The following is a 22,984-nucleotide window of genomic DNA, read 5'->3' as shown; positions in this document are numbered from 1 at the left end:
GGTTGATAATCTGTACAAGCTTCCAAGGCCCGAAGGGTGTGTCTATGTATGCGCATGCGCGCCTGTGTTTCGGGGGTGCAGGTGGAACAATGAAACCCTAACTCCAACATCGTCTCCCACCTTGTGAGTGGCTTCCCCCCATCACGGTATGTCAGGGGCTTCATTTATTTTACACAACAGTCCCTCTATTACAGACGAGGAAACCGAGGCTCAACGATCTTCTAAGTTACTGCTTAGCGCGTTCGGAAGTGAAAACCACATCAGTGGAGTCAGGTGCAGCCACAGTTTACTCAGCCCCTCACCTCCTGGGTGCTAGGTCTCCCGGACTCCTTAGGCGGCGCTGCACAGAGGGGCGGACCTCGCCTTAAGGAGAGAGCTCAGAGAGAAGGGCACCCAGCGCCCTGGAGGCATCCAGGAGAGGGCCTGTAGCACTGCGTTCTGCCAGCCGAGTTTACCCTGGGCTTGGAAGTGACGGGCTAGGAGGGCGCGGAGCAGCGGTCAAGGCTGCGGCGAGGGTGAGGGCGAGTCCCGGCAGGCGGCTTTCCTCGCTAGAGAACGGAGCCGCCGTCCAGGCTGGTTGTGGCAGAGACCCATCTCATCGGCCGCGGCCTCGGTGTCCCCGTCTGGAAAGTGGGACGCGGCCTCGAACGGCGCGGGGTGGGTGGGGGCGGCCAGCGGGGAGCGAAGCGTTAAAGGGGCGGGTCCCGCGGCGGGGGCGGGGCCGCAGCTCGACAGCACCTGAGGGCTCGCGGCTCCCCGCCCCTGCACTGCGCGGAGCGCCGGAGCCGGAGCCCCCGGGGAGAGCGGCGCGGCTGCGGGCACTCGCGGCGGGAGGGGCGGCGGCGGCGGCGGCCGGAGCGACGTCAGGAGGCTAGCGGAGCCGCCATGGCCGAGTTCCCGTCGAAAGTGAGCACGCGGACCAGCAGCCCCGCGCAGGGCGCCGGCACTTCGGTCTCCGCGCTGCGCCCGGACCTGGGCTTCGTGCGCTCCAGCCTCGGTGCGCTCATGCTGCTGCAGCTGGTGAGCGCGCGCGGGCCCGCGGGGTCGGGGGCGGCCGGGACGGGAGGAGTCGGGGCTCCGGGTGCTGCCTGGTTTGCTCCTAGTACACCGTCACCTTCGGCTCCCGTGGGCCGCGACGCGCGGTGCCTATCCCGGGGCGCCTCCGGGACGCACGCCCCCGAGACCACCCTGGAGGCCTCTCGCCTCGAGACCTCCCCGTTGCAGACCCTGCAAGCACCCGCGTTCAGGGGGCCCGCTCTCGCTCGCCCGTCGAGCCCTGAGGTGGTCACTGGAGGCCAACCAAAGGAGCGCTCACAGACGCACAATCGCTGCGCACAACTGTCTTTCTCAGTCTCTGCCTTTGCCAGGACGTGGCCCCAGCCCTCCAGGGCACCCGGCTGGAGTGAGGCAAAGTCCCCTCCGAGTGGCTCCGCGTAGTCACTCCCCAGAACACTCCTTGTCTAATCAAGAGGGCACATCCGTTCCGGCGCGTACATTTAGACGCGGCCCTGGGGGCTCCCGCGCGAGAGCCGGGCTTTTCTGGCTTCCACTGGGTGCCCCACCAGGTTCCAGCCGGTTTGGCCGGTCCCGTGGGGCCGAGATACCCCGCCCGATGCAGGCGGGAGGGATTTGTGGGAAGCTAGAGGCAAGGCTCGGATGCCTCCCCGACCCTGTGCACACCGCGGGAGAGACAGACCGGTGGGGACGCCCCACTCCTCCACACATCAGTTCAGGCCCATAGTACCCTCAGGTGGCAGTCAGGAAGCCGGGTGGCTGCCCTTGTGGGAAGCTTCCCCACCAACTGAGGGTCCGTTTTCAGAGGACTAGGGTGGAACTGGAGGTGGGCCAGGATCCATTTTCTTTTAGGGCATCTCCCGCCGTCCCCTCCTGCCGGGTCCTAGCTTGACTGCCTGGCTGGAAGTCTAGGTGGTCGGAGATTTCCGCCGCCCAGGTGTCTGCCCGCCTCCATCTGCACCTGGGTCAGTGCTGGCTCTGTTTTAGAACTTCACAAATCTCTCCCTGGGGCCCCCTCCTCCATCCCAGTCTCTGACTCTTGGAGGGGTTTGTTTAAAATGTAGATTCTTGATCCCCACCCCGGAAGAAATGTGGAATTGGAATTTGAATCTCAGGAAGTGCAGCCCAGAAACCTACATTTGTAATCTTCTCTCAGTTGTTTGGGAGATTCTGGAAGGTGGGTAGGAGGTCGGGTTGGGGGCTGATTGAAGTCGGCTGGTAGAAAGCACCTCTCAGGAGCCGTGCTCCTCCTGGGTGGGAGCCTCGGGCCCTGGGGGCAGAGGAGAGGGGGGATGAATTCGGAGAGGGAGCTTTTGAGTGGGACTTCACTGAACTCTGTGGCAGAGCGAAGGAAAGGGGGTTCAGAGTGTGGGGTGCTGTGTGAGCAGGGCTTGGGGATGGGTGAGTGGAGAGGAAGTTGGGGGGAGTAGGAATCCGGTTGGTGAAGCTGGAGTTGAAGCCCTTTTTCTGAGGAGGTCGGAAGCTGAGGGCCTCGAGTACCACCGCGGGAGATGGGAACCCTGTTCAGCTGGCAGCCTCAGCGGGGTTTGCAACAACGGGGAGATCTCTACGGGGCTCTGCAGAGGCTGGTGGGCTGGAACCCTAGGAACCCTAGGCCGTGATCCTGGTTGTCTGGCATCTTTTGCATTTGAACAGAGAGCTGGGGTTGAGCACATAAGAGGGCCCTGCTGTCCCTGCCAGATCCCGGGTCGATTCCTCTGCAGGAGGCTGTTTCTGATTTGGGGGTCCCTGTGGGCCCAGCAGCCCCGCCCTGAGCATCTGGGCCCCTTGCACAGATATCAACACTGAGGTCTACGTAGAGTGTAGAGGCCTGTGGGGAAGCTTGGCACTTAGGTCTCCGGACTCCTAGGGACTGGGTGTGAGTGGGGTGGCCTTCCTTTGCCCTCCCGGAAGTGCCTTTGCCCCTGGAGGTGGGGGGATGAGGGTCTCTCATCAGAGTTCTGAAGACCTGCACCTTTTAGTGCCTTAACCAATCCACTTGTGGGAGAAGCTGTTTCCTGAGCTGTTTCTTTGGCCACAAAAGACAGTTTCAATGGATGGCTTCCTGGTTCCACCTAACAGGCACCGCCATCTGCTGGGAAGCCATGAAAGCTCCCACCAGTCAGGTGCGAACCATGCTCCAGGTTCTTTGGCAAGGGCATTCTGTCCTCTTATTCTCCCCATTTTACAGGTGAGTAAGCTGAGGCTCAGAGGTTAGCTATTTGTCCGAGATTTCACAGAGTGAGAGAGCTGGGATCTAAGCCCTGGGTGGTCAGACTTTTCTGGCTCATGTTCTTAACTACCACGGTCAGCTGTGCTCCCACAGGTGGCAGGTGTGGTGCTTTTGAGGGAGTGATGGAGGTCATCCCTGACACCTGCCTGCTCTCCAGGAGCTCTTAGTCTGTGAGGGAGGTGCCCAGAGGATGAACGTTTTGTGCACGGATCAGGGAAGGCTGCATGGAGGAGACAGTAAGTGGGAGATGAAAGCTAATTCTCCTTTATTTCCCAAAGGATTTGGTGACGTTTTCTAGAAATGGTGGGAGGAGGGAGGAGGGGTGGGCAGAAAGGCCCCAGCTCCTTGGGAAGGAGATGTGCTTTTTGGTATTAAATGTGCCCTGAAGAACCTCAGTGTTCACTGATTTATCACCCCCACATCTGGGTCCAGAAAGAATTTAAATGGAATGTGATATTAAGCCATGTACAGCAGAAAAGTTAAAGTAATACATTGCTTTTTTTTTTAAAGCTTGTTTGTTTATTTAGAGAGAGGGAGAGAATGAGAGAATCCCAAGCAGACTCTACACTGTCAGTGAGAAGCCCGATACAGGGCTTGAATTCACGAACCATGAGGTCATGACCTGAGCCAAAATCAGGAGTAGCTCGCCCAACCAACTGAGCCACCCAGGCACCTCTAAAGTAATATATTTCTTGAAGTTGGTGTGTGTGTGTGTGTGTGTGTGTGTGTGTGTGTGTTGGAGGGGGAAGGGTTGATTTAAAGAGAGCTAAAAAGAGATCACTGTACTAGGAATCTATAGCAAGTTTAAGGTTGTTGATTCTTTTAAATTATTTTTTAAGGTTATTTTGAGAGAGAGAGAACGGGCGAGTGGGGGAGGAGCAGAGAAAGGAGAGAGTGGGAAGCCGCTGAATCCTACACAGGGCTCAAACTCAGGAACCACAAGGTCATGCCCTGAAGGCTGTTGATTCTTTGTTGAGTTTCCTAGCGGCCTAGGCAAAGGGGGAAACATGATGCATTTATGAAGGTAGCATCTAAAAAGCAAGCAGACGAGTTTGATCTAGAGATAACTCTTGGTCATAAAGAGTTCCAGAAAGAACTGGAGGCTTTGATGCTGCCAATCTTTGTGTGGCTAGGATGTGGCAGGAAAGTTGTGCAACGTGTGGTCAGCTGGTACTTGTGGCCCTGGGGGAAAAGATGATCCTACCTGGGTTTACTGGTGAGGAACTTGTATAAGGTCACACCTGGTAGAGTGTCACAGGCAGAATTTGCACTCAGATCTGGGAATCTGAAGCTTGGCTCTAGCCTCCTGTTTTGTGTTTGGTTTTTTTGTTTTTTTGTTTTTTTTTTTTTGGTGCGGGGGGGGGGGGGCGTGGAGGTTTCTGGTGTGCTTTGGAGCAGAAGGAAAGGAACTTCAGGAAGGGAGACTCGTCAGGGGCCAGGGCCACTAGGGAAGGCTTCCTGACAGAAGTGGGCTCTGAAGGGTTTAGTTACAAGGAAGGGAGTAGTAAGAAGGAGATTCTGAACAGATGAACCTCAGAACAGGTTGTGTAAAAGTCCAGCAGTCAGAAGGCATCCCTGAGGCCTCAGGCGCAGAAGCCCAGATAAATAGACTGTGGCAACAGGGCTGTCAGTATTTGGTACCTTCTGTCCTTCCTTTTTGCAGGTGAATGAACAGCTCTCAGAAGCTTCACCTGTCACTAGATCACTGTGATCCATGGGTCTTGCAGAGTACTGGGGGGAGCGAGCCTTCGTGTCCTTGTCGGTAAAAGAGTGATGGTGAGATAGCGAGGAATACGAAAGATGATGCTGTAAAGGGCTTGGTGCAGCGTGTTTTGGAATGAAGGGCAGTTAGGATTCACAAAGCCATAGAATCCTAGGGTTCTTATGCTTGCTTCCAGAGGTCCCTCGAGCTTGCATGCTTCCAGGGACGGGGAGCTCAGTTCCTCTCAAGGCTGCCTGCTCCATCCTTGCGTATTTGGGAGTGTTAGAAAGTTCTTCCTTAAGGTGATCTTGGCTCTGTCCCCAGCCCCCCCCGCAGGCACTTTGTTCCTCTCCAGGTGGGGGGCAGGGCAAGTTACCTCTCTCCTCCAGGAGGAAGGGAGGAGGCTGCCCGGGTGAGGTGGTTGGGGTCTCAGAAGTGCGTGCAGAGGTCAGCCACATTGGAATTGCAGTGCCGGGGCCTCCCGGGGCTTTCCTCTTTCCTGAGCACTGAGACTTGGGGGTTTAGCCTCCTTGGTGCAGCGTTCCAGGCCCTGCGAGCTCCTCTTCTGCCTCGTGTGTCCAGAGGAAACCAGGGCTTTGTATTGTTAGCTCCACCCACACGCCCATTTGGTCCTGCCAGGAGGGAGTTGAGTATTCGCAGTAAATATGTGAGCACACTCTCCTTAAAATGTCAAAACTTATAACACAGAAGGCCAAAGTTGTTCTTGGATCACCTGCCCCTCTCCTCAAGGGGACCACTGTTGGGTGTTTCTGGTTCTTTTTCCTGTACATTGTAAAAAAAACATGGATGCTTTTATTCTGTATCCTTTGTCCAGCACTTTGCTTTTCTTACACGCCAGGCACCTGAGATCCTCTCTGTCATACCGAGCTGTGTCCCTCCCTGTTAACGGTTTCAGGGTCTGCCCTAGTGTCACTGTTTCCCTGTCGAGGGGCCCATTTAAGGGGTGGCCCAGTCGGTTAAGCGTCGGACTGTTGATTTCAGCTCATTCGTGATGCCAGGGTCTTGGGATCAAGCCCCGCATCCGGCTGTGCACTGAGCGTGGAACCTGCTTAAGATTCTCTCTCACCTTCTGCCCCCCTCCCCTGTTCACACTTTCTCTCTCTAACAAATAGTATGTCTTTCAAAACTGTTGTACTGAGAAAATTATACAGGCATATGGCAAAACATTCAAACAACGCAAAGGGTAATTAATGAAAGCCTCGTCTCTCTCATCCCGGACGCGTCCCCCGAGGCAGCCACCTGTGCGAAGGCGTAGTCCCCGCTGAGTCGAAGCCTTCTACACATAACCGTGTCCTCGCTTAAAAACCACAGATGGGAACACTGGGTGTGTGTGCCCACCTGCCTGGCAACACCCTTGGGGATGTTCTATGTTAGCACACACACTGCACTGTGTTTCTTTTTCTGATCCTTTATGTTCTTCATTCTTTAATAGGTAACATATTTACTGCGGTTCAGAATAAAATAGCCTGGGCAAGAGCGCGGTGACAAATCTCTGTCCCTTCCTGGTTTCGAGTTGCCCTGTCCACCCCCCACTCTTGTTTCCCAGCTGCCTTGTTTCTCAGACTTTCTCTTTAAGGAGAGAAACGCACATGTGGCACACCTCTCCCCACATTACCCAAGGGATACGGTCTCTCCACATCCTTCCGCACGTCGCCTTTTCCACTCAAAAATGTGTCTTGGCAGTCTTTTCGTCTCCGCGTGTGGAGCACGATCACATTGGTCTTCGGGCTTTGCAGCGTTCCATTGTGTGACTTGAGCGGCCCCGTTCCTTTGTGGACAGACACGTGGCGTTTCCACTCTTGCTGCTGCACACGCTGTCGCAAGGAATGATCTCACGCGAGCCCCTGAGTGCGTCTGTACAGTACATTTCCACAAGTAGGACTGCTGGCTCAGGGTATGTGTGTGTGATTTTGAGAGAGATTGCCACACGCCCTCCGTAGGGGTCACCAGCCTGGTGAATTAGCACCTGCTCCCGTCTGATAGGTCAGGGTAGCACGGGCAGTAAGTAGCGTTTGCATTTCTCTTATGAGTGAGGTTGACCTTTAAAAAAACATGGTTTGCTTTTTAAATTTTTTTTTTAATGTTTGTTTATTTGTGAGAGAGAGACAGAGACAGTGTGAGCGGGGGAGGGGCGGAGAGAGAGAGGGAGACACAGAATCGGAAGCAGGCTCCGGGCTCCGAGCCCGACGCGGGGCTTGAACTCACGAACTGTGAGATCATGACCTGAGCTGACGTCGGACGCTCAACTGACCGAGCCACCCAGGCGCCCCTAAAAGCATGTTTAAGAGTTGTTTATATATCGTTGTCTGTTTGTATACTTCCTCTGTTCTATAAAGTTGTAAGTCTGTCTTTCAATTGCTAGGAGCTTCAGATGACTTGCAAACATCTTTTTTCTAGTTTTGTTTTTGATTTTGGTCATGGTGTGTTGTTGTTTTTTTTTTTTATGCCACACAGACTTCTATATATATATTTTTATAAATGTTTGTTTATTTTGTGGGTGCCTGGGTGGCTCAGTTGGTTGAGCTGCTGACTTCAGCTCAGGTCATGACCTCGCGGTCCGTGAGTTCGAGCCTCACGTTGGGCTCTGTGCTGACAGCTCGGAGCCTGGAGCCTGCTTTGGATTCTGTGTCTCCCTCTCTCTCTGACCCTCCCCCGTTCATGCTCTGTCTCTCTCTGTCTCAAATAAGCATTTAAAAAAAATAATAAATGTTTCTTTGTTTTTGAGAGAGAGAGAGAGACTGAGCCAGCAGGGGAGGGGCAGAGAGAGAATCCCAAGCAGGCTCTGCATTGTCAACACAGAGCCCACTATGGGGCTTGATCACACGAACTGAGCCGAAGTCAAGAGTCAGTCGCTCAACCGACTGACCCACCCAGGCACCACCCCTCCAGTTTGTTTATTTTTAATTGAAATGCATTGGACGCTATTACAGTAAATTGTTATACATTTGTACAATAGCCTACCATGCAGCTAGTAAAAAGATAATGTCTTACCCCTTGGAGAAAACAATAAGGCAGCTCTGTATGTGATGGCCAACAGCCTCCAGGCTGTACGGTTAAGTGAAAAAAGCAAGGTGCAAAACTTTGTGTGTAGAATACTACCATTTGGGGCGCGTGGGTGGCTCAGTCGGTTAAGCATTCAACTTCGGCTCAGGTCATGATCTCACAGTCCGTGAGTTCGAGCCCCGTGTGGGGCTCTGTGCTGACAACTCAGAGCCTGGAGCCTGCTCTGGATTCTGCATCTCCCCATCTCTCTTTATTCCTCCCCCACTTGTGCTCTGTCTCTGTCTCTCTCAAAGATAACAACATTTTAAGAAAATACTGTCGTTTGTATGGGAGAAATAGGGAGACTGTAGCCAGACACCTGTCCAAAGAGTGTGTGTGTGCTCGTGCACATGATCTCTGGAGAGATGCATAAGAAACCACTCTCTGTTGCCCCTGGGGAAGAAGTGGAGTCTCAGGGGAGGAGGGAGACAGGTCAAAAACACCCTTTTACTGCCTCCCGTGTCTTACAGATTAGGATTTAAAAAATCAGATTATGTATTTAAAAAATAAATGAAATAACGTATTGACAAACCTTTAAATGAAAATACAGAGTCCAAAAGTAGTACAGGTAGTTTGTGGGTATGGCAAAAACTACAAAGGTGGCACTTGAAGGCCCCTCAGGCTCAGATTGGGGAAGACACTTTCCCATGAACACACAGCAGCAAGCAGTAGCCCTGAATTCCGGGTTACTGGCTGGGTGACCTGGGGTGGTCTCCTTAACCAGGTATAAATGGAAGGAGCCTGCAAAGCCGTCCACTCTGGTGGATGGTTGCTGTTTCTGTCCGTGTGGCAGGGTCAGGTGTTGGTCAGCCCTTGAGAGCTGGTGAGTTGTTTGTGTGGCGGGATTCAGTGAGGACCGGGCCCTGATCTCCTGTTCATAGAAAGTCTAGGGGAGCCACCGGGGTGCCGCCCTGGTCCCCATGGCCACCAGGAACCTGTATGGTGGGCAGGGAGGGGTGAACTATTTTTCTTGGTAGCCCAGTGAGCTCAGCCCTCGATACTAACAAGCCCTTTGCTGTTGGTCTGGGTTGGCCTGTCCTGTTTGCCCAAGGGGGAGAGGCCAGGGTGGCACCCCAGGGTCTCATAGGGAGATTAGGGCACGAAGGCAAGGGCCGAAGGTCATGTAGGGCTCAGCATTCAAGCTGCTAGGCGATAGACCTGGGCCTGTTCTAGGTCATTCTAGCTTTCATTTGGGGGTGAGGGAGTCACACATCAGATGACCTGCCACCCTATATGAGGCTGGCCAGATGGAGTCACCTGTCCCTCCTTGAAGTTAAGATGGGGCAGGGCTTGTGGGTTGTCACCCACAACAGTTCTAGAGTCAGGACCAGAGCCAGTGTCTGAGGAAGGAGGGTCAGGGAGTATGGATGACCTTCAGTTCAGGCTCTCTGTACCACCCCGTTCCCCATCAGGTGGGGCCAGGCTGCATGGGTTTAGTGAAGTTCCATATGCTCCCGACAGCCAGCTCTCTCTGGAGGGTCACTGGCGGGACTGGGACCTGTTTGTGGTGCCAGGCCCCCCAGGGTGCTAAGTACATAAGCTTCTGTCATCCCTTCTGCCCCAGGGTTCAAGGTCTGCCCTGCCCCTTCTCTGCCCTGGTCTCCCCCCCACCCCGTAATATGGAGACCCGTCCTCCTCTGGGCGTCTCCAGCTGGTGGGCCACAGAACTGTCCAGGCCCCGCCCCCTACTGTGTAAGACCTTGGGCCAGGTCCAGATCTTCTAAGGGCTTGGTTTCTTCATCTGTGAAATGGGCTGTCTGGCCCCGGAGTGGAGAATGGGAACTGGCCCGGGGATAAGCAGGAGGCAGTCCATTGGGAAGATTTTTCTAAAACTCTGAGGGAGACCACAAAGTAACAGGGTAGCAGTGGGCTCCTTGACAGGCACTGGAGGTAGGGGGCTCTAGGGGCAGCTGGGCCGCTGGGGTGGGTGTGCAGAAATCTCTTCCACCTCTGGGATTTAAAATTTTCAGTTCCTAGACTCAAGACTGAAGAATAACAAGTAATGTGACAAAAGCCGCATTTGGAAAGCCTTGCCTCTGGGTGAGCCAGACCCTGGGCCAGTATTCCCGTCCCCGTGCTCCCTGCCACAGCCCGGGGTGGGAGAGCCACGTGCTGCGTGCGCAGATTCTGGTGGCAGGCTCTGTGTTTCTTTCCCAGGGTCCGTAAGGGAGCCTGGCGCACAGCCGGCCTTCAGGAGACTTTGTTCAGTGACCGAATGGCTCTCCCGTGCCCGCTTTCCAGTGAAAGGGAGGCTGAGAGGAGGTAAACACGGTGCCAGGCCTGGTGGAGCCGGGAGGTGGCCCCAGGGCCCCTGAGTGCTCAGGTATACAGGGTATACAGCGAGCGCTCAGAGTATACAGAGCGGGAATTCCGCGGAGCCTAACCCCCAAGCCCGCCTCCTCTGCACCGGGAGGGTGTGGTGCGTGGGGTTGTTGTGGCCAGTTCAGGCACCCGGAGCCTCTGTCCCCTGCGCCTTTGTCTCCTGTGACACAATGGGTGGCTTTTTGTCCCCATAAAGTCCCTTTCACTGTAGGGAGAAGGGCCAGGGCGGGGGTGGAGACTGGGCCTGGCCAGGCCAAGTTCTGAGTGTCCTCAGCTGCCCAGATGTGTCCCTGTGAGGGGGAACCCCGGACGGGCTCATGTTGCCCCTGGACCTCAGTTCCCTGGATGGTGCAGTGGGGAGAAGGGAGTCCTGGGGGCTCTTGGGCGGGCCCCATCCTCATATCGTCTCCAAAACCTTTGGGTTTATTGTCAACGTTTAAGAAGCTGAAAATTTCACATAGAAATTCAGATGTTTCGTGTCTCTTGGAAAATTGGAAGTCCTGGAACCCTGGGCTGCATTCCCCCAGGTGCCAGCAGGCTGCTCTCAGCTCCGCAGTCCCCACCTGACCCACCTTGGCCATTTCTGTGACCTGCCTGCCTTGGCTGAGTTTGAGTCCCCAGTGTCAGACTCCAGGCTCTGAGGTGCTGTCCCTCCTCGTGGCTCCCTCACTCTGGGGGATGGGACAGTCTGACAGCCCCCGAAGTCACTCCGGACTCCTACAGCTGTTAACTTTTTCCTTTACCTGCAATGACACGCCTGCGAGGTGATCAGGATAGGTGTGCCTGCCCAGCTGTCTCACATGTCAAATGAGGAAATAGACCAGAAAGGTTAGGTGACTCTCCCAAGGCTACACAGCAAATCCACAAGGGTCTGACCTGGCCCAGAAGTGGAGAGGGTTAGGAGAGTGGGGGTGAGTGTCCCTGGGTGGGAGAGGACTTAGTGCTGGGCTGCTGGAGTCCCTCCCGTACCGGGGGGGTGGGGGGAGGGCTTTGGGTCCCCCTGGGGGGGAGGGGGTGTGCATTGAGGAGTGCCAGGCCCAGACTGAAGGGAGCCTTGGGGAACACTAAGCAGACCTTCCCTGTTCCTGTTGTACTAAGGGGAAGACTGAGGTCTAAGGGCTGAAGTGTTCTGCCCAGGGCCCTTCAACCTGTGAGGAACAGAGAGTACACTTCCAGGAGGTGTTCTAGAACTGAGCTGGGCCGCCTGACGTTCTGGGGCCTCCTCTCCAGATAAGCCCAGCTGCCTTATCTGAAAGACGGGTGGGGCACACGCTTATCACTTAATACACGGTGCCTGGTGCTTAAGGTTAGACACATTCTTTACCTGAGGGAGGCCTCCCCGACTCCCCCCCCTCCCTCCCCCCCCAAGGAACTGCACACATTGTTACTACCTCAGGAACCAGGCAGAGAATGGATTGGAAAACCCATATTCCAACCTCAGACTGATAATTACAGTAGAACATGTATTGAGTGGTAAACCCATGTTGGGTATTGATCTGAGTACCTTACATATATTTATTTAATTTCAGAACTACCCTATGAGGTAGGCACCTTTTGAAGGTGAGGACACTGCGGCACAGAGAGGTTCAGCAACTTGCCCTAGGTCACGCAGCTAGAAAGTTGGCAGGGCCAGAGCTCGAACCCAGTGAATTAATAGGCCAGCCTTCCGTCAAAACTGATGCCGGTGTCACACAGGTCAGATCATGACATTCATCTGCAGTCAAAAGTTGCTCAGAAAGACATACTGGTTTCCTAGGGCTGTAGAAAATACCGATAAACTGGGTGGCTTCAAACAAATTTATTGTCTCGCAGTTCTGGAGGCTAGATGTCCAAAATCAATGTGTGGGCATAGTGGGTTCCTTCTGGAGGCTCTGAAGGAGAACCTGTTCCCTGCCTGTCTCCTAGTCTCTGGTGGTTGCCAGCAGTCGTGTTCCTTGGCTTGGGGACATAGCACTCTGGTCTCTGTCTCCATCTTCACATGGCTTTCTACTTCTGTGTATCTCTGTCCGTTTTCCTTCTTTTTATAAGGACACCAGTCACTGGATCAGGGCCCATCCTAATCAAGGAACGCCTTTCTGTCTGGCATTTGTGATGAATCTCTCCTCTTTGCAGGTGATTTTAACAAAAATATCGCTGTTCTTCAATTGTTTAGAAATTCTTTTGTAGGTGCAAAGGTCCTGGGGAATGCGTGAATGTGTCCTTTTTGACAGTCCTCATTTAAAGAAAAAAATCTCGGATCTGAAGTCTTTAGATTTTTTTCTCAGGGGGATTAAAAAAAAGGCCTGCACCTTCAAGATTTCCAGACAGTTCTCTTTATCTATAGTGCTTGCCCGAAGGAGATGTTGCAAGGGATGCATTAAAGGAGCGAGGGGATAAGGTTTGGTTCTGTGTTTGTGTGTCTGTTTCTCACAGAGAAACACGGGGGCAGATGATGAATGTGTAGGCAAGAGACAGGGACCCGGAGGTAAAGGCCACTTCGATATTGGTTGAATGAATGATCTCAGCGAGACGCACGTGCCGAGGCCTGTGCTCAGGGCACCAGAGCTGCAAGGTGACTGTCGCGGACAGAGGGGCCCGGGTAAGGCCCTGGAGACAGGCGGCTTCCTGCTGTCTGCCCTCAGCTACCTACCGCTGTCCCCCTCCTTCTGAAAAGTGGTGTTTACTCTCCTAGAGTGGACCATAGGACAAGCCCTCCGACCACTTCTTCCCGCTAAAGTGTGGGTCCACAGCAGGAGGGCTGCTCAGGCTGGCAGTGGGGTCGGCAGATGTGGGGCTGTGCCCTGTCCTGAGTGGGGTCTCCCTGAAGCCCTGGCCTGGGGTGCCCCGTTGGGATTCTTGGGGGAGAGCGGACGGGAAAAACCAGTCTGTCTGGTTCAGATGGAGAAGTGGACTTTTCCTTGTCTGAGGCAGAAACCGAGGCGGCGGCTCCCAGGGCACGGGGCCAGCGGGGCGCAGCCAGGAGGGACACCAGAAATTCCTGCTGCTTATCTAGCAGCTCATCTCTCCGAGGCTGCGCTTGCTGGTCTGGAAACCAGGGCTGGAGGGCAGGGCAGAGCCAGGAGACAGCTCAAGTGTCCTCATTTTTCACACAACACTAAGTAGCCATCAGCAGCCTGGGTTCCAGAGGACAGATCTGGGTTCAACTTCTGCCCTGCCCTTTACCCACGGGTGATCATGGGTGACCACAGGCTCATTTCCCTCTGAGCTTCTGTTTGGAAAATGGGGAAAATAAATAGTACCAACTGGTGAGGGGGTTACAGGGAAACGGTGAAATAAAAGGGGAGGTGCTTTCCAGAGGCCCGTGCGGCACCGAGCTGGAGAGCATTAAGTGGTTATTGCGACCAAATCTAGGAGTAATAATACTGATAATTCATAGGTGTACATTAGGGTAGACCGAATTGGTCGCTTGCTTCCTTCCTTCCTTCCTTCCTTCCTTCCTTCCTTCCTTCCTTCCTTCCTTCCTTTTTAGTATTTCCTTACTTTTGAGAGGGAGAGAGAGAGGGAGACAGGATCCAAAGCAGGCTCTGCGGTGACAGCCCAGTGCATCACTTGAACTCACAGACCGTGAGATCATGACCTGAGCCGAGGTTGGACGCTTAACTGACTGAGCCACCCAAGCGCCCCCGGAATTGGTCTTTTCTTGATTTTCATTGCACTGCGTTTTCAACTTCCTTTTAGGTAGTTGGAACCTGCAGCACAATGGCATGGAGGCCTGTAAGGACCCTACTTTAAGATCATTCTTTGTCCCTGATGTGCCGAATTCTCACCTGGGAGGGTCCTGCTGCTTTAGGAGGGTTGGTTCTCCTTCGGAGCAGGGAGCTCACCCAGCTCTGGGGGTGGGTGGGGGGGGGGGGAGGGTGTTTCTGCCCCCCTGACGTGTCTGTTTTGAGCAAGGCATGCTGAGGATGGGTGGTAGAAGGTGGGGGCGATGGGCTGAGACAACCTGGCTCACGGGCCTCACTGGGAGCGGCTCTGTGCCCAGTTTGTGTGCCTGTGGGCAAAGCCCTGCCACCTGTCCCACCTTCCTCACCTGCAAAGTGGGCCTGCCCATCTCCGATGGGGCAGCTGAGGCTGGCGTGGTGCAGTATGGGTGGTGTCCCTGTGGACCCACCCCACTGGGTGACGGGGAACAGGCGCAGGGCTCTGGAGAGGAGGAGTGGATGCCTTTCCCGCCTCCCGCCCTGGGCTGAGATCTCTCCCCGGGTGGAGGGGGGGGCAAGGCCCGCAGCACATTCACTGACTCACACCTGCTTCCTCTTTTAGTACACAGCGCCTGTGCAGGGCAGGTGTCTGACTCCTACTTCACGGGTAAGGAAACTGAGGCCCGTTAGCTCCGAGCACATAGGTATTGAGCAGGTATATGCCAGGCACTGTTGAGCACCGGAGATGCAGCAGTGACCAAACCTGGATTCCTCACGGGGCCTGCATTCTGGTGGACGGACTGGAGTTGCCCCGGGAGCCGCACAGAGAGGGAAAGGTGCTCGCCCGGTGTCCCACAGCATGGGCAGGATTGACCCCTAGCTGTTGGCTCCCAGGCCTGGGGCTCCACCTCCCACTTTCCAGCGGTGCTGTGGGAGGGACGCCAATCAACCACACCCTTCCCCAGCCTCTTGTGCCCGAGCGGCAGGAGGACGAGAAGGGAAGGTCACAGGTCGCTCTAGGGGTTGCCGGACTCCGGGCCCACTCACCTAAGGCTGTTCTTGCCCAGCCCCCCAAGTGTAGGGGGATGGGTACTGAAACCTCCCTTTTGGTCCTTGGCAGGGGTACTTTGGTGGGGGTGCCTAGCAGGTGCCCAGCACTGGCCGGCAGAGGAGCTTTTGGCCTGGGGGGCGGAAGGGGGGCACTTTTTGTCTCTGAGACCAGCGGCTAGAGGTGGATCTTGCTTCTGAGGCGCTTCTCTGGGATCCAGCCGACGGTCTGCTCATTCTCAGGCTGTGGCAAGGTCACTGCGAGGCCTGCTGCCACGTGCCTGGGTGCCACCCAAGGAAAAAGAGGGCAGCTCTCTCTGTGCATCTTCATCAGCAGAGGAGCCTTTCTCCAAAGCCCCATGGTAGACCCTCCCTGCCTCAGCAGCCAGACCTGAGTCATGCCTAGCTCCAGAGATTCCAAAGAATGCCCTTGGGGACAAGGGAGGACGCCTCAGCCTAGGGGTCTTGGGCAGCAAGGAAGAGGGTAGGAGAGGTATGGAGGAGGCGGGGATGGCTACATGTGAGGTGTTGCTTGTGGGCTCTCCTGAGCCTCCTGGGCCGTGCCTCAGAGCAAGCCCGTTGCTCAGTCCCACGCTGCCAAGTTCCCCAAGCCGGTATCAGCCTGTCTGCGCAGAATTCCCCGTGGCCCGGAGGGCAGTGTATCCAGCGGGGAATAATAAAAGCAAACGTCTGTTGTACCCATTTATATACGTGAACTTACGGGTCCTTGATGTAGCCCTGTGAGGTAGGTATGGTCACTATACTCATTTTACAGATCGGGTGACCAAAGCACAGAGAGGTCGTGAACTTGCCCAAGGTCACACAGCTGGGAAGGGAGCAGGGCTTAAAACCAGGTAGTGGTTTTAAACGGCATGCAAGGTCCATGCTGGTAGCTGCTTCACACACTGCAGGGATATTGGAGCCCACCCTGCCATGTGGGAATGGTGCGAGACTCAGTTTCTCCCTGAGAAACTGGGGATGGTAGCACCTGTATAGAGAGGCAGTTAGGAGAGTCAGAGAAGGTGGGAAGGGCTTGGTAGGGTGTCACGTGGAAGTCACCCTGAGGCCCTGGGTGGAAGGACAGCACAGGCTGTGGGTTTTCCCACCTCTGGAAGTTGGACTGTGTCCATCCCTCAAGGATGGCGACTTCACCTTTCAGCAGCTTTTACTGAGCCCAGGTACTGGCTGCCAGGTGCAGCTATGGGTGAGACAGTCATTGGCCTGCCCCCAGGGAACTCAAAGGCTGGGAAGGAAACAGTATCCCAGTCCTGGGTGGTAGGTGCCCAGGGGGGCCATGCGAGCACAAAAGAACGTTCTAGAACCCAGACTGGAGGAGCAGGGAAGGTGTCCCACGGTATGTTAACATTTCACCTGAGGATTTGGTACATGGTGGTATACAGTAGGAGCCAGATAAATATTTTTCTCGACTAAATGAGAAATGTGTCCTGCAGAGGGAGCCCTGTGGCCTCCAGCCAGAGCGGTGGGGGTTCTGGGGGACTCTGGCCCTGTCTCGTCCCTCCAGGTGCTGGGGCTGCTGGTGTGGGCCCTGATTGCCGATACCCCGTACCACCTGTACCCAGCCTACGGCTGGGTCATGTTCGTTGCTGTCTTCCTCTGGCTGGTGACAATTGTCTTCTTCATCCTCTACCTGTTTCAGCTGCACATGAAGTTGTACATGGTGCCCTGGCCACTGGTGGTGAGTCTGGGTGGGAGCCGGGGGAGGGGGGGGGGCGGGGATGCTTCCAGGCTGACCCCTCTGCCTCGGGGAGGCGCTGTGACGGTAGGACCTTCCCTACGTGAGGAGTGGCTCGTGGGGGCTGGCCCTCAGCCAGCCTGCAGGGCCGAGTGGGGGAGGGAAGATCGATGGCCACAAACCAGGGAGGACACAGGTTTGGCTTTCTCCGTGGGAGGGAGTAGAAGCGAGGAGCTCTTGAATGGAGAGCCCAGAGGCCATTTGGGATCTTGAAAGTATTTTTCCTTTTTGGGGGGCAGTGGGGATTCCCGTGTTGCCAAGGGTCTGTTGGACTCTGGCAGCCCTGTGTCTGGAGGCTGGGCTGAGCTGTCCGGAATTACCCGGGACGAGGCCCTCACAGCCTGGGAGAGGGTGGTGTCCCAGGTTCGTCCGGGCCAGTCTCCTCGGGACACAGAGCTGAGAGCGTCCATAGGAAGGACCCCGGCCAGACACACAGAGAGCTGCTGGGCTTTTTTCTCTGACCCGGAAAACCCCTGCAGCTGGGGTCTGAGGCTTTCAGCTCTGCTGCGAGGCAAGAGAGGCACATGATTGTAAGACAAGCGAGGCTGGGACTAGGCGGCATTGTTTGGAATTCAATGACTTTTTAAACCGAGGAAACGTGAGTCATCCTCAAGACAGACCGGGTTTGTTAGATCTTGACATCACTGGCAGGAGCCAGGCAGTGTTCGTGGCGGGCGCTGGGCTTGGAGGGAAGATCCTGGGATGAGGAGGGGTGGCCGGACTTCCTGGCTGGGATCCAGCCCTTGCTCTGTGTCCCAGGAGCCTTGAAGAAAGATCTCCCGAGATGGCGAGGCCTCAGTGTCCCTGATTGGGGCTCTAGCCCCAGCTGTTGATGGAAGGAGGCTCCTTTCCTGGGCCCATTAGCAGATAGGGCAGGGAAGGCTTGACTGCATCCAGAGAAGATTGGATAGGGATCGCCAGATGGTCATTGTCTGGGACAGGGGCCACCAGCACCCTACAGGGCCCGGGCAAGATGAGTGAGTGAAGTAGATCAGGAGGGGTTCCGGAGACCCCGCATCCACCTGTAGGGATGCCATAGGGAGCCACCTCTCCTAGTTCCTACTGTTAGCGGGAGTGCAGGCCCCCTGGTGCCAACTCTTGATATTTTAGGATCGAAAGTTTTATATGAAATCTTCAGGTTTTCATATGAAATCTGATTTTAGAATGTTGGTGATTTTTATTTATTGAAAATAACCTTTATTTTTTCTAAATGTTTATTATTTTGAGAGTGAGCGAGCAAATGAGCCAGCAAGCGAGGGGGTGGGGGGAGCAGAGAGAGAGAGAGAGAGAGAGAGAGAGAGAGAGAGAGAGAGAATACCAAGTAGGCTCTGATCTGTCAACACAGAGCCCCATGTGTGAGATCATGACCTGAGCGAAATCAAGAGTCGGACACTTAACCCGCTGAGCCACCCAGGTGCTCCTAGAATGTTGGTAGTTTAAAAAAAAAAATCTATAGGTTGAACCAGACATGCCTGAGCGCCCCCAGTTTGCATTGTCTGCTAAGACTATTTACTGCCTCCAGGGGCCAAGCACAGGGGAAATGGGACTCAGCCTGAATGTCAGCCGAGGGTCCTCCCTGTCAGTCTGGTCCAGAACCCTGCGGGGTCCTGACCCTGGGGGGCCTTGAGCCGAAGATGTGGCCAAAAGGCAGACATAGATTCCTCCCACCGGGGTAGAGAGGGATGTGAGGTGCTCCCAGGCCCAGCCTCAGGACCAAGGCCTGCAGTGCCAAGAGGGAGGGCCGAGCTTGCGCTGAGCCAACATGGAAGAGCGTGGCCCTGGAGTTCTTTAGCTGGTGCTCTTTAGCAGGCCTTGGTTCAATCTCCTGCCATTGGCAATGGGTTTTGCCTCTTGGGACCGCCGCTGCTCCTGACCAGATCACTTCGGGCCTCCCCATCGTGTCCCCTCCCCGCTGAGCCTTAGGTGTGTTTACGTTCCCAGCTCAGATGGCCACCGGCCTGACCCCATGTGGACTTCCCTTCTAGTGGCAAAGACCCAGGTCTCCCTCCCCTTCCTTGAGCCCCAGCCCCGGTCCTGGATACTAAAGGCAGGTGCCGTTGGGAACCAAGAGGTTCCACGCTTCCTGGAAGAGTCTGCTGTCTTAAGCCTGTTCTCCCCTCCCCCCGCCCCCCAGTTAATGATATTTAACGTGGGCGCCACCGTTCTCTACATCACGGCCTTCATCACCTGCTCTGCCGCCGTCGAGCTGACGTCCCTGAAGGGCACCCGGCCGTATAACCAGCGTGCGGCTGCCTCTGTGAGTATGGTTCCCCGGGGCGTCCTTGGCAGTTAGTTACAGGGGAGACGGGCCAGACCAAGTCTATGCCCCAGGACTCCCACCACTCTCTGGACTGAGGCCAGCATCCACCACCGCTAGGGTTATCATCTCAGGGGTTCAGGGAAGCTGAGCTTTCAGTCTTCCATAATTAACAGTAAAACCTTGAGGAACCAGAATGCTTGGGAAGTACTTTGCGGTAGTAAATGAAGTTCTGGGTTAACCGTTGAACTTTGTTGTTAACCCGGGTGTTCCATACTGATTGACAGTCATATGCCCCCTGGGAGGACCTGTTAAAAACTGTCGGCCCTTCTTGAAAGGGGCATTTGCAAAACCTTTTGGCTTAAACCATTTGGGGGGATTTACAGGGTCTCTCAGAAAGGCCAAACTCGGGCTTCCCATGAGGTAGCCAGTGAAATACCAGTGACCCCCGCCACACCTGTCCTGCCTGACTCCAAGGGGCCCCACACAGACCTTTCCTCACAGGACCCTTTGACTCCCACAGTGAGGAGGACAGGGACTGGTAGTCCCTGTGGACAGACAAGGAAACTGAGGCTCAGAGAGGTGAGCACACCTAGGGGAAGTCCAGGGTAGGGCAGGAGTTAGACCAGGAAGAAGATGGTTTTGAAATCCGTGGTCGAGACACGGAGCTTCTGGAAATGGCCACCGGTGCTAGCGTAGGGCACCTATGAACCGATTCCAGAAGATTCCCTGGAATCACAATGTTGTCTTTTTATTTTTATTTTTTTTTATTTTTGGGACAGAGAGAGACAGAGCATGAACGGGGGAGGGGCAGAGAGAGAGGGAGACACAGAATCGGAAACAGGCTCCAGGCTCCGAGCCATCAGCCCAGAGCCTGACGCGGGGCTTGAACTCACGGACCGCGAGATCGTGACCTGGCTGAAGTCGGACGCTTAACCGACTGCGCCACCCAGGCGCCCCGCAATGTTGTCTTTTTAAAACGAAATCCCTGATGTGTGTGTGAACTAGCTCCTACCCCTCGGTCACTCTTAGCACATCATCCAGTCGCCCTCATCACAGTCTGACATACCTTGCCTGTGTGGTTCTTAATAGATTCCCCCGCGAGAATGTAATGTCGGCAGCCCCAGAACCTGGCACCCATCGGCACCCCCACAGACACTTGCTGTAGGAGAGTATGGCTAAGTTGGAGTTGGTGCGGGTGCCAGAGCAACTTGTTCTGGTTAATGGCAGGGTGTTGCTCAAGGTTTTGCTGACTGTGGGTCTGAGGCGGTCTGTCTGGCACTCGGATCCCTGTCACCCTACCCCCCAGTGCCACAGCGCACACCAACTCAGCTTTGGTGTCTTCTTCCTTTCAGTTCTTTGCATGTTTAGTGATGATTGCCTACGGAGTGAGCGCTTTCTTCAGCTTCCAGGCCTGGCGGGGCGTGGGCAGCAACGCAGCCACCAGTCAGATGGCTGGCGGCTACGCCTAGGCCACCTGTGTCATGGCCCACCTTGGGGCCAAAGGCTGCAGCTGGGTCACAGCTGGGTCACAGCGCGGGGCGCCCTGCAAGCCCGAGGCCTGAGCCCTTTGTGGAGTCGGCCTGGAGGGACTACGCTTGCTCCGCTCTGCTCCTCAGACCCGGGCTCACCCAGCGCTCCTACGGAATCGGGATCCTTCCTCTGGTTTGGCCCAAGTCGGCAAGCGCCTGGGCTGGAGAGAGGCGCATGGCTGACACCACCTGCCCGTCCCCCGTATTTAGTGGAAGGTGACGGGGGACGCGGGACTCTCTGCTTTGTCTTTAGAAGACTCCAGTGTCCAAGGCTGGAGCCCAGTCTTCTCACCAACACTAAATACACTAACGAGGACTCCAGACCTGTAGCCGCTGGCGCACCGTAGAATAAGCCTAACAAGCCGTGCGGATTTACCTTAGTCTTTGCCCTGGGACTGCAGAGCGAGGTCTCTGAAACCGGCCTCATTCCTTCAACCACAATTCTGACCTGACCCTCCCTCCCTCAAGCCAACAGGTGGCTTCTAGGGAGTCATCTGTGGAAAGAGGGTTAGGATTTCTGACAGCATGGTCGTCCTTTTCCTGCATTTCAAACATACCAGTTATTTAAAGCAATCGGTCTGAGAAGCAACTTCTCAGTGATTAAAAACCTGGCCAGGTTTCCGTCCGGTACCCAAGCCCTTGTTTGTAATATCCCCTCTGGGAAAAGCTAACCGTGCCACCTGCTTCCTGGACGCTGTTGATTAGGCACATGGGACATGGAGGAGGGAGGGACTCAAGACCTTGCCTGGTAAGTTGTCCCGTGCTTGGTGACTTGGTTCTCTTTGGGTTTTTTTTTGTTGTTTTTTTACAAAAATAAAGCTGGAAGAACCTATTTGGAAAAGATGTTGGGTAATCATGGTTGTAGACGCTTATACAGCCCAGGAAGCCGCAGCTAAATGTTGTACTGGGAGGTTCAAAATCCGGTTCTGGACTTAGCACCCCCAGCTGCTACTCTGACTTGAGGCCACCTGAGTACCTTCCTGCTTGCTTTCTTTGCCAGGGACAGTTCCCCTTCATGCCAGCTGTCCTGACAGATTTAATAGACCCCCCCCCCCCCCCCGCCCCATTCTCAGAATGGTGTCCTTTTAACACTAAGCCAGTCATCCCAGCTTTAGGCACATCAAGGTCACCTTGCTGAAGGCGAGACTGCCATCCTGTCCCCTGCCTTGAAAGTGCGCAGTTCAGAGATCAAGTCATCAACGCGAATAACAGGCTGGATCCGGAGGGCCGGCGGCAGACCCCAGAGAGGAAGTCCTCCTGACCGAGCTTATGTTTCTGCTGCCACAGAGTAACATGCTTTGGATAGTAAGTAGGCTGAGGGGAGGGCATTTCTGGGCACCCCTGGGTCCTTTTGCAAAAACCCGGGGATAATTAGGATGTAACTCCAGTAGTCCGTAGGCTCCCCTTATCCACGTTCTCGCTTTCTGCGTTTTCAGTTACTCGCGGTCAGCTAGTAGCCTGGGAGCAGGCGGTCCTCCTCCTGAGGCTACCAGCAGGGTCAAGCTGCGCCAGTCACCTCACTTCATCTCAGCCTGGGGGCCAGACCTCACCTCCCATCATCACAAGAGTACAGGAAGTAGGATATTTTGAGAGAGCCCACCATCATGTAACTCTTAATTACAGTATATTGTTGTAACTGTTCTACTTTCTTGGTGTTAACCTCTTACCATGCCTTTCTAAATTGAACTCTGTCACAGGTATGGACGTACAGGGAGAAAGAGTGTGAAGAGGGCTCAGTATTATCCAGGATCTCAGGCATCCACAGGGAGGGGGTGTCTCAGGACAGATCCCCTGCAGGTGGGGGCTACTGTTGAGTCCAACAGTTGTGGGGGACCTGCTCCCCCACAGAGAACAGAGGGACGGGGTTAAGTCAGACACCCATGTCCTGGTTAGCCTGGGACAGGCCCACGGCCTGCCTATTGTCCTGGTGTGGATACTAACAGGATCGCTTTTTACTCTCAAGTGGCTCAGAATATGATAAACGGAGTCATTCCATGATTAAGCCATAAGGAGAGAGTTTAGTGTTAAGATCAACTCATTTTCTTTTGGCTTAAGAGGAAACAAAGTCCTAGGCAAGGTCTTACCAGTTTCTGACCTAACACACAGCCCACTGCACTGTGGATATTAACATGCTTCCTCAAACAACTACCTTTCGGTGAGGCCGATGCCTCCCTGATCCTCAGACCCTGCAGTTGAAGGGTCTGCGTTTCCCTGTGCTTCCCACGGGCGAGGAGGTCTGAGCAATATGACAGGGCAGCGGTCACGGAGACTGGGCAGGATGGCGGGCTTTCTCATCCCAGCCAGCCCTGAGCCCCATCAAAGGTGGCACACGATGACGGAAGTCCCTGTGTGGACAGAGACAGGTTTCCGGTTTTATAAAATCAGAAAGCCTATCTGCTAATAGTAAGCAACAGGCTTGC

The 22,984-nt window shown here is 55.0% G+C and overlaps 1 protein-coding gene across 1 annotated transcript; it reads left to right on the top strand.

The window, feature by feature from the left end:
- Positions 1-400: 400 nt before the first annotated feature.
- PLLP (plasmolipin) lies at positions 401-21,396 on the top strand. The gene is made up of 4 exons (XM_078438809.2): positions 401-1,020; positions 16,545-16,718; positions 18,910-19,032; positions 20,388-21,396. Exons 1-4 carry the CDS (start codon positions 886-888, stop codon positions 20,502-20,504), a joined length of 549 nt encoding a protein of 182 aa, XP_078294935.1. The 5' UTR covers positions 401-885; the 3' UTR covers positions 20,505-21,396.
- The last annotated feature ends 1,588 nt before the right edge of the window (positions 21,397-22,984 follow it).

This window comes from Panthera onca, chromosome E2, assembly GCF_046562875.1.
Source record: "Panthera onca isolate mPanOnc1 chromosome E2, mPanOnc1 haplotype 2, whole genome shotgun sequence".
Lineage (NCBI taxonomy): Eukaryota > Metazoa > Chordata > Mammalia > Carnivora > Felidae > Panthera > Panthera onca.
The sequence above is the reverse complement of the archived record's forward strand: the minus strand, read 5'-3'. Positions and strand labels throughout refer to the sequence as shown.